The sequence below is a fragment of the Sinocyclocheilus anshuiensis genome, unplaced genomic scaffold (assembly GCF_001515605.1).
Source record: "Sinocyclocheilus anshuiensis isolate Anshui unplaced genomic scaffold, SAMN03320099.WGS_v1.1 scaffold178, whole genome shotgun sequence".
Classification (NCBI taxonomy): Eukaryota; Metazoa; Chordata; class Actinopteri; order Cypriniformes; family Cyprinidae; genus Sinocyclocheilus; species Sinocyclocheilus anshuiensis.
Genome location: NW_015546031.1, coordinates 253313 through 264642, shown reverse-complemented (window position 1 = coordinate 264642; position 11330 = coordinate 253313). Strand labels below are relative to the sequence as shown.

General features: G+C 40.9%; 1 protein-coding gene across 2 annotated transcripts in view; it reads left to right on the top strand.

Annotated features, from left to right (window-relative positions):
- LOC107698777 (BAH and coiled-coil domain-containing protein 1-like) overlaps window positions 1-11330 on the top strand; it is an 87621-nt gene that overhangs the window by 62721 nt on the left and 13570 nt on the right. The window contains exons 12-19 of one of the 2 annotated variants that reach the window (XM_016499882.1): window positions 900-1066; window positions 1386-1522; window positions 1939-2052; window positions 7639-7753; window positions 7985-8201; window positions 8579-8773; window positions 10440-10613; window positions 10697-10959. In XM_016499882.1, the coding sequence (XP_016355368.1) occupies window positions 900-1066; window positions 1386-1522; window positions 1939-2052; window positions 7639-7753; window positions 7985-8201; window positions 8579-8773; window positions 10440-10613; window positions 10697-10959 (1382 nt within the window). Of the gene's footprint in view, window positions 1-896; window positions 1067-1385; window positions 1523-1938; window positions 2053-7638; window positions 7754-7984; window positions 8202-8578; window positions 8774-10439; window positions 10614-10696; window positions 10960-11330 lie in introns of both variants that reach the window. The other variant, XM_016499881.1, reaches the window with a different exon arrangement.

The window sequence follows — 11330 nt, the reverse complement described above, 5'->3', positions numbered from 1 at the left end:
TTTCAGTGTGAACGCACTACTCGCACTATTTATACTACAAAACGTAATAGAATAGTGCATAAGTATGCGATGTGGGACGCACCTTGTGTTTGTAGAGTAATTTACAACAGCTTCGAACTTGGCACAACCAATCAGAATCAAGAACCGGAACTATCCTGCGTCCCAAATGATGCACTATACACTATGCACTTATATACTATGTACTTATGCACCATGTAGTGTAGGAATTATGTAAGGTTATTTTGTCATTCATAAACGGAGTCTGATAGCCCCTCCCCCTTCACTACATAATTAAAGCTGCGACAGTTGAGTGCATGAAGTGTCCAACATTCCACACTTAATTTTTTTGATTATTTAAGTGCATCATCTGGGTATTTAAAGTCCACTTTTTCTTTAAACTACTTTGTTTGGTCTTCCAAAAGAGGACGATATCCGCTTCGTCATGCCTAGAGCTGATCTGTGCTGGTCTTTCAGGGAATACATCAACTTTTACCACGGACGAAGCGGAATCCAGCCCGTAGCAGCATCATATGACCCCTTTAAGTCCCTAAAGAATCATATCAACTTGTGGAAAATGGGAATCCAATGACCCCTTTAAAAAAAAAAAGCACACATCACATAGTTGTCTTGGTAATATTCAGTGTTATCTGAATGTGGAGGCCCTTCCTCCTGTGATATCTTATAGAGCAATCTGCATCTGTTTCATGAAGAATGATCTGATATTTGTAAATGATCTGATATTTGTAAATTAAGACATAAATTAGCCTTTCAGTTTAGTCTTTCCTACCATGCCTGTTTCCAGCTAGCGTAGATACCAGATAAATAGCTAATTTATGATAGAATTCACAGTATGAGAGCCATAATATATTGTTGTGTTTCTTTTTTTTTCATCAAAGAAGAAGATCAATGGACTTTTGACCTGCAGAGTCTTGCTACTTTGGCAGCAGCACGTGCCCTTGAATTGGGTTCACAGGAGAGCAGTACCACAGATGCTGAGAAGCAGTTTCCTGCTCGAAGAACTCTCAACTTGCGCAGAAAATGCAGCTGGACGCCTCGCCATGAGCCGGTAACACATTCATGTTTTTTTTCTCATATGCGTTTTCCTCATGTAGTTTATAATCTGTCTTATTAAAGATAACCAAACGTTAGAATACATGACCATTTGTTCAGTTTTTTAATATATAGCCTATCCAACAAGAGAACATAAGACATATGGAATTTGCATCCTACTTATTGGCATCCTCAGTCTAGTTAAGGACTGTAATGAACTAAAAGTTAATAGGATAACAGAACTGTATTAACTCAGGGATAGAAACAGAGGTCACCCAAGATTGGAGCAACTGACCAGCAACTAAGGGAAGGGTTTTTTGATTTGGTTGCTCCAGGTTTGCCCAGTGAAAGGTACCATGGACAGTATGGATGGGCAGGAGTTGGCGATGCGAGTGAGGTTAGCAGAGCTGCAACAGCGTTACAAAGAGAAGCAGAAAGAACTGGCCAAACTCCAGAGGAAGCATGATCACCAGTAAGCACTACCCACCATCACAAAACTATTAAATCTTTTTTTATTTGTTATACATAACCTGTGTGAACACACAAGCCCTCATAGTCCAAATTCGTCCTCCTTGAAAAGTGAAGTGTGTAATTTTATGTTAACTTACTTTCTCCAATCCTAGGTCACATGCAGATTAAACTCTATTCAATAAAACCCTATTCATACCACTAGAGCTATACTGCAATGGTTGCTAGTAGGCGTCCCTAGTTATGGTTGCCCTAGTAACGTTTATGAGCATCAGTACCCCAAATGTCATTCTATGCTAAAAATAATCACTTGTCTGAAAATTATAATTTGCCTATTTTTGCAACTACGTATGGTGCGCAGAAATTACACGCTTCATAATGAAAACATGTTTAGCAAAAGATAACCATTTTTTTCTTTAGGAAAGAGGAGACTCCTCGCAGTCCAGCACGTCGTGGCCCTGGTAGACCACGCAAACGCAAATCAGTCCCTGGTCTTGGCTCCGGGGCCCTTAATGAACCCCAGAAAAAAGTAAAGTAAGTATCTCCTGTTCCCTTGTCCTCTTTGCCAGCATCTCACACACACAGCAGATAAGCCTCCCATATCAGCACAACCCAGCAGACGACTCCACAAACCATAAACAGGAAACAGGAGAACTCATCTGACCTCAGTGAGGAAGTCCAGTTATGCTTTATCTCTCCTAATCAGTACTTGGCCTGAATTGCATTACATGCATTTGGCAGCGCAAAGCGGTTGGCCGTGTCTTCATATCTCCTTGCAAAGGTTCCACTGTGTTTGCTTGGTTCAGGCTTATAGACAGTATCCTAAATCTATGTACATACACTGTGTGTGTGCGCCTGTCAATAAACTGGTTCTGTGTCTGCCAATCGTTGATGTGAATGGCATGACTATCCTGCAGCAGCCAGGGGGGATTCAACAGGCCGTGGATGTAATTAGAGTGCTGTGAATTCTCCTCTAATCTATTTTATTGCCAGGAATGTGACAGATTCCTGTCATTTAGCACTTGGGTCAGTGCAGGCCAGGAGAAGAGGAGGTCACGTTGACACACGCATTCTTACACCGCAATTAATTAGTGTGTGAGTGTGCTGTTGTGGAGGACAGCCGCCTCTGTAGACAGTAGAAAAAAAGGCACTTCGCTAGATTTTGGAACTTTGCACATATAATGACTATAGTTAGGCTGAGTGATTGTACTGTGTTCCCCAATGCCTGCTGGTATAGAGAGGATCTGTCAATGTTTGAATCTCTCCGGAGCTTTGAAGAGTGTTATTGACACTCCAAACACCCCCAAAACCTCTTTCTATCTCTTTTTCTCATTGTGTTCCTGGCTGTCCCACTGTCATGTCACCTCCTCTCTGTTTCCGCCCGCCTGCCTCTGCCCTCGTGCCAACCAGCCGCCACAACGTGATTCCATATGACAGTGACACCCAGACGCACGGGCAGGTAGCCAGGGCCCCTCACCGCGGGCAGTGTGTTTGTGTGTGTGTGTATGTTTGTCTACTGTATATAAAGGAGGGCAGTGTGTCTTGTAGCATTTAACAGGCTAGCAGCCAGATCTTCATTTTGTACAACATCACACTAGATTTTCTGCTATCATGCTCAGGTTTAAATAACGTATTTATTTTAAATAACATTTATTTATTTTAAATAACATTTATTTATTTATTTATTTATGCTGTTGGCTGGGTGGCTGACATGGTTTAGTTTAGTTTATTGTCCTTTTGTAAATTATTTTTGTATCTGTAACCCTTCAGTCATCAACAACAACAGTTGACAAATACAAACAAACATCAACAGATTACAAAACACATTACAAATACAACCAACAGCAAAACAACAACATCCCTCTCACAACAACGGAATCACTGCCATAGATGTAAAATGACAACTGTGATATCACAAGAATTTATTTTACAGATCTATACTGGAAGATATAAAAGATCTTTGTGCACGGGCAGTCTGTAATAACCGTACCCTATACCTTCGACCAGATTTTAACAACTCATATTTACCATAAAGAGGATGTGATAGATCCCGAAGAATTGCATGGCTTTTCCTCACATGGCTTTTGTCACTGTTACGCAGAATTTTATGTATTTATTTATTTACATATAAGAAATATGTGCATCTACCTAAATGTTTGCAAAACTCCAAAAATGTATGTATACATACAGTTTACTTACGTTTCTAGCTGAAATGAAGACTAGAGGTGTAATACACCAACTTTTATTCCTTTTCACAGAAATTGGAGCTGATTATTGTTTAATAAAGACTCGCACAATACTGTGTTATGGCCTTAAAACATTTTTTACCATGTGCATGATTTGTAAACTAATACACTTTGACGTTTGCATAACCTGTTCCATATAGCATTTATGACATGATATACTTGCTCAGTAGCGCACCTGGTACAGAATTGCATTTGTGATGTTGAGTGCTCGAGTCCTGTGAAACACAATTCATGATAAAAAAGCTCCAGGACTTAAAGTCCCCCTGTAGTGAAAATCAAGTTTTTTATGTTGCATCGGCATCTGCACTTCACACGCGTATGTATGCTCGCGGGCGCGAATTAAGAATCACAAACGGCTGTATTTGAGTCTTCAAGGCATTTTGAGGACACAACATCGTCAAGTAAGTAACGTTAACGAATATTACAGTATTCACTGTAGTTGTCTGCTAGTAAAAACATAGTTTTATCAGTCATTATCCGTGTATGCCATTGTTTTGCGTTTACTACATTTCAGTGAATCAGGAGGCGCTGGCTGGTGTGAGTGAGTGGAGGCGGGGCTAATTTGCATATTCATAGATCAGCGTATAGTAAATGAGGCAAGGGTGTTGAGTTACATTCAACCTATTTTAAGGCATGAGAAAATTATTTTCACAAGAAAAAACATTAAACATGTCATTTTGATTATCAAAGATAAGTTTTAAGGGATAAAATATTTGACTACAGGGGGACTTTAAAGATAGAAGTATGTTAAAACTGCATGATTGCCTAAGCAAATGCATATTTATGTCACGTTTGAGATAAATCACCGGGCATTTCTGTCCCACGATACGTACAACAACCAACATAATAATACTTTGCCAGATTTACAATCATCTGTTTCAGATAAAACTGAACATACTTTTAATGCCACTCACTGGATATTTTACTTTTAAAGTGTCAAGTAACGTGCAAAAAGCAAAGTAATATTATTTAGCAGAAATGTCGCCACTGGCACTAGTGAACAAAGTCTAAACTGAGGGTAAAGAACAGATTTAGCAAGTAACTTCCCCTCAGGCCACCTAAGCGTGTTTGTTTATCATGCATAATCTTTCTGACAACTAAAAGTGAATTTATTTATAAATCAAATTCAGATGGTGCGTTAAGTTGAATCAGGTTTGGAATCAGAATCCTTAAAATACTTTACAGTCTTCTTCACTAATTGTGCTGTTTTGGTTTGTTGTTTGATAGTATAATACTGCTGCTGTTGCACTCGTGGGTAACACAGCGCGACACTGCATTGCATAATGAGAAGCTATTAACAGACAGGTTCACACGTTCAGTGTTTTCTCTAGTGCAGGTGACTGCATTGAGGCATTGTCACTTGCTGCTTTCCATTTAGCCTTTTGAGATTGAGGGCAGTGGGTCAGTAGGTAATAACTCACATCATGTGTATGTGGTTGTGTTTGTGTCTGACACTATGTGTCTGTGCTTAAAATTCCTTACAGTGATATTCAATGTGTGTGTGTGTGCACGTGTGTGTTTGAGAGAGCTCTGTTTAATTAGCTGCCGTGAGCATGCACCAAGGGGAGGGGCCATGTCATGTTGTGTTTGTCAGTTCGTTGCGTGGTGAGGCCTACCTTATGGGGAAAGAACACACACTCCGTTGCACCCTCTGTCCCCTTGCCTGTCAATCACAAACACATTCTGTATTTGTGTGCACATATACACACTAGTAGACTATTTGAGTGTCAATAGACACAGACGCATCCTGCAGGAAAGAAAAATCACAAGCGATCACTTTAAAATCCCAGGACAGCAATGAGTTTAAATGGAGATCAAATGGAGACATTGACTGTTCCTGTGAAAAAGACCCCAGTAATCCCACAAGTTTCAAAGATTTCAATGACGTCCCAAACTGAGTTCTGATTTACCAAGATTCCAAGTCCAGCATCAGAGATCTCAACATGAACTCAATCATTTCTTATCAAATTCTATAGAGATAGAATGATCTCAGTTATGCTTACCACATTTTAGAGATCTATAATCTTATGCTGTGTCCTAATGTGTTCGAAGTTTCCATTAACAAGCAGTTTTTTGTCCATTCATGCAAGATTTTGAACCAATGTGGGCAAAAAAATGTCATGTTGTGGCTGGTTATGTCAGCTGAAATGTACCTAAATCTGACTGAGATGACTATCTTAGGACACGGTTTTAAAGCCTGTTCACACTGAGGACAACAACCATAATGATTACTTTAATATTGGTTCTAATTCTATGAGAATAGGCAAGTCAGAATCAGAATATCAGAATATTTTGGAAACACTTTCAGAACAATTTTTTTTTCCAGCTGATAAATGATAAAAAAAATTGACAGCCAATCAGAATGCATCAGAATTTAAAGAGCTCGAACAGCTCGAAAGTCACTGACAACATAACTGAAGCAGGCACTTATAACAATCAGGGGCGCATTTCCCAAAAGCAATTATGTTTGTAAATTCTGTAGTCACCAAGTTCAATGGAACTTATGACCATAGATAGCTAACAATGCTTTTGGGAAACGCACCCCAGAACATTACTGTCCATTGTGTGGATGCTAATAATATAGTATTAGTTATAGTAATAGTTATCTTAACTGTTATCGTTCTTGGTGTGAGGCGAAGTTGATACTTAAATGAAACACAACCAAGATCTCCTTTATGTCTCCTGAGCTTTGAAAGAGCAACCTCAGAGCAAAACAGCATTTCCCCCTGGGACTACGTAAGCAGAAGCACATTACAGCAAACAAAATCTCAATTAGGTTTCCACAAAGACAGCCTCTCTAGAGATGTCTACCGGCGAGTAAACAGCTCATGTGACTGACGGCACACTAGCTCTTTGCTGGAGGATGGAAGGTAATCTTTTGTCTGTGTGCCATCGGTCTAGCGTTCGTTAGGTCTGTCGGGCAGGTTTCCAGGGAAATTCAAGGGCATTCTCTCCCAGCCTACATTCAGAGCCGAGGGGGACAAGCTGCCTCGCTGATATGGAAATACAACTGCGAGGGCTCTGATATTCACCAAGAACAATAGCGTCAAACATGCAGTGCCCTCAAACGGCTTGCTCTGTCTTTTCAAAGCGACCGGCCCCCTTTTTTTGTAGCAGGAATCTCCCCTGATAATTCACGCTGGGCTTTTCATCCGGCAACTGCCCTCGAACAGTGGCGGGATGGCCGTCTGATCGTAGTTCCTCAAGCGTGAGGTGTGGAGACCATGCTTTTTTTCTTCCCTCTTTCGATACTCATCAGAGGAAGAGCAGGCAGCGATTTGAGCCCACTGAGAGGCAGCTCAGCCTCGTTCTCTCTCTAATCTGTCTTTCTTGCTTTCTCTTTTCATACTGACACTGCCTGAGCTGTAGGGGGTCTTTCGGACATGAATGACTCAGTGATTTTGAACGAGTATTTTAAGTGAACAAATCATTCTCGTTCACTTCTGTTCTGGCATTTTTGTTCACTGAAGTCTCTCCTTTGAAGCGCCTGATTTCGAGACTGATGATAGCACGCACAAACAGCATTATAGTGCAGTTTCTGAAGGAAGATTTCATTGGTTGGACCTACTAGGTGAATATACTCATCACTAAATGAGACTGAACGATGGAGCAGCGCTGAACAAATTGGGTCATTTTTGTGATCAATTTGTTGCAGTTTGTGGGGAAATCTGTTATAATTTCATAAAAAGGACAGTAAGAATTGATTTTGTTGCGAACGACTTTTGAACAAATCTGTTGAGTGAATGATTCAATGACACACCGAACACAAAAAGACACAGCGATAATGATGTAAAGAATTCTGGGATGAATCAAAATATCCACCACTTCTGAGCTGCACTGACTGTAACAGCTTCTGTTGTTCTTTGATTGACAGGTTGGTGGGGGTGGGGCTAAGTCCACTAGCAGAGGAGCACCGGGGAGGTGGAGAATCACAGAAGAAAAAGAAAAAATTGTCCAGTCGAGGATTTGGCCGCCTTAGCTCTACACAGGTCAGTGTCCACACAAGTCCTTTCTTCTCTTGCTCCCCTCAGCCAATCATCACTTCTGTATTTATTAATCAGCTCATGCTTTTTTATCAACCCCTTGCTAAGCTTCACCACCTTTGGTTACTGTTGCTCCCACAGGAGTGATTTGGAGATTTTGGGGGCTTAGTGAAGGATTTAAAAAGTGGCCCAGAATAAGTCTTAATGTTGATTCCCTCTCATATTGGTCTCTCTTAGATGAAGTCACAGTGTTATCGGAAGAACAGCACCCTTGATCAACAAATAACTCAACTCAAGCAGAAGGTCCCAGGTGGACGACATTCATCTGGAGCTGCGTCAAGAGACCCAGAGTTTTCCTCTGCATCTAAGAGCCTGTACTCTGGCCATAGTAACTCCAAAAGAGATTCCACACAGCTCAGCACAGCCAATGAGTCTGAGAGCCTGAGCGATACAGGTAAAACCTATCTTCTGTAATGGCATATCGTGCCATGTGGCTTTAAAAGACAAAACTAAGATGATGTACTGTAAACAATACAGAACAAAATATGACTTACTCAGAATAGCAAGATAACTTAATAGTCAACCTATATACATTCATTTTGTAGGTAAAATCAGTAAGAAATAGCTCTTTAAGGTAACAATTGCAGTTGTACTCTTTTGGGTACTTGTGCAGTCAGAATAACCAAAATGCACACTTCTAGTACTGAAATTCTAAACTTTCTGACTAAATGATGGAGCATAACTTTCACAAACTCCATCATGTCCTTGCAATGTATGTAATCAATGGCAGTTTTCTCTGATGTACTTGTGTATGCATGGAATTATTTCCAGCCACAAGTGGGGACAGCGGGACACAGGAGTGCTGGAAGAGGCACGATCCAGTGGCAGTTAAAAAGGAAAGGAAGAAAAGTCCTGGATCAGCAGCTTGTTTGCAGCAGCCAGGGGCCAGGATCCCGCAGGGCAGGGGACAGGAAGTGGATGAGGACGGGGAGACGTCCCCCTCTGAGAGCGAGTCCTCTGAGCAAGGTGAGAGTCAGCCGGTTTGTGTCATCTTGGGAAAGTAAGAAAAGCTTAGTGAAGCTTTCAAATGTGTCACAATTATTCAACACTCTGAGACTACGTTTTCACGACAACCATGTAGTCAAAAACGCAAAAGTTTTTCCCTTGCATTTTTAAAAAGTTTCACGTATACATGACAACGTTTTCAAAACGATCCGCGTTTACGCATATCCGCGAAAACGGACAAAAACGTTGTATTACTTATGCCACGCCAGTAGTTGGCGCTGTCACCTTGTTAATAAACGTTACCTGTAGGGAAGTGACGATTATATGTTGTATATGATGCGTCTCCGCTGTTGGTTGTAATATTGGTGAAGTAAATCCACACTTTGCTGAAGAAGGGTTAGCAAACACTTGAGCAGCAACAACAGTACCATGTACTCCGCCATTGTTGTGTATGTTTTTCGCGCTTGCCTTTAAAATCGACACATACTGCGCATGTCTACATACCTAACATGTATTACGCACGCACATGACATCACCGTTTTCAAAGATTCACGTTTTGGGTGTTTACACGGAAACGATAACAGTGCCGTTTTCAAAAACTTGCACTTTGAAACCCGTTTTCAAAAATATGCATTTTCAGTCCCCAAAACGCAGTTGTCGTGTAAACAAACAGGCAAAACGCATAAAAAGTTTCCCGTTTCTGGCTGAAAACGTTGTCGTGTAAACGGCCCCTAAGTCTGTGTGTCACCACCTGTCTAAAAATGTGAGACGCAGTGCTCAGGAATGGTTTTTAAAAAAGCACAGCGCAGAATGCCTCCTCCATCATGTTGCTGTCAAATAAAAAAGTTGCCATGACTACTTGCTACTGCAAACAAAAGCTTACAACGCTTGCCCCGCCTCTGAGGTATTCTGATTGGTCCACTGTTTTGTAACTGATGATGAGCGGCGCTGCATATAAATGTTGAAATTCTTTTAACTTGACACAGGGTCTTGAAAACGTGGCTCATGTGCAAGACACTGCAAAAGACACAAGAAACAAGCGGAACGGTCATATGCGTCTGTCTAGCACGTCTACATAGAAAAAAAAATGGAAAAGTACCACATAGAAATGGGAAAACATGTTCTGTGTGAACAGCCACTTAATCTAGAGTAACCAGACTTTTGGTAGAATTATTTGGTTCGCTTGGACAGGAAGAGATCATCTAACCAACCTATATTGCAACCATATAAATCTGTTTTTGCAAAGTTAGTTTTTACATGTCATTTAGGTGTGAAAAATGGATACCACAGTAATAGACTGTCATGGAAAAAAAACATGCAAATCTAGATTAGCAAAAAGTTTGAGAGAAATGCGGGAACATTTGTGCAGACTTTGCGATCAGAATTTTTGTCAGTCCAAAAGTTTTAAATATCAATTACTTCCTTGATGGAAAACAAAAAAGAATATGAAGTTGTTCCCATGGCTGTCTAGTTTACTTGCTACTTCAGAAACCTCCAGAAAACAACACTATAACTCATTGTTTCATATGGCATACAAATGTTTGCACAGTGAATTATTTCCAAATTAGATCAAGATGTAGTTGTACGGCGACCATTTCTTTATAGTGATTCCAACATATTATGTTCTGATATTTATATTATAGTCAGATGCGAACAGCCATACTGAAATGTCATTTTCATGATACAGAGGAAGATGAAGAGGAAGGCAGTTATGGCAGTGAGGACGGCCAAGACATCAAAGCGCAGACGTTCAGAGATCTGCCGTTCAGTCCTGCCATTACAGGCCCCTCCACTTTCTCTGTTGTCAAACTGGAAGCCAATCAGAAGGCGAAAATTAAGCGGGAACGACAAGAACTTTATGGTAAAGGCCATCAAAAAGCCCAGTGATTGTCCGACCTCATGCTTTTGATTCTAACCCTTTGCATTTTTGTGAAACCCATTCAGGATCTCAGTTTTGGGCCATAACAGATGGGGACGTGAAGGTAAAACGACGACCCACCTGTAGATCCGTCCCTATCACTGTCTCCAAACCACCAGGAGTCAGAAGGCGACCAGGCAGGCCCAGACTGCAGGACAAACGTTGCCCTGGGATCACGGGCAGGCCGGGTCATTACAGAAAGAGTAGCAGTCTTCTCTCATTTCCCAGCAGCAGCAACACTGAGAGGCTAAAGAGAGCCACTCGGAAGAGCTCCATGCTGAGAGCCACAGTAAGCAATTCTGTCCAGTGGCACAATATTACTCATAGTTTAGGAAGATTCAGGTATTTTATTCCTTAAAGCATTGCAAAGCTAATTAGTTGTCTAGCACACTACATTGGATTGGTTTTAATAACTTGAAGGTACTTATAGTGTGCACCTAGCACTGGAAACAAAAAACAAATATCGGATCAGGACTCAGTATTGGCAGATAGGCTAAACTAAATGATTGTATGGGGGACTTAAAAACTGAATCGGGACAACCCTAGTTGTGACATCTTGTTTACTAGAAATCTTATAGTTCTGTTGGTGTTATTTCATACACTCTAAAAAATGCTGGGCTGTTTCAACCCAACTTTGGGTCAAATATGGACTAACCCAAC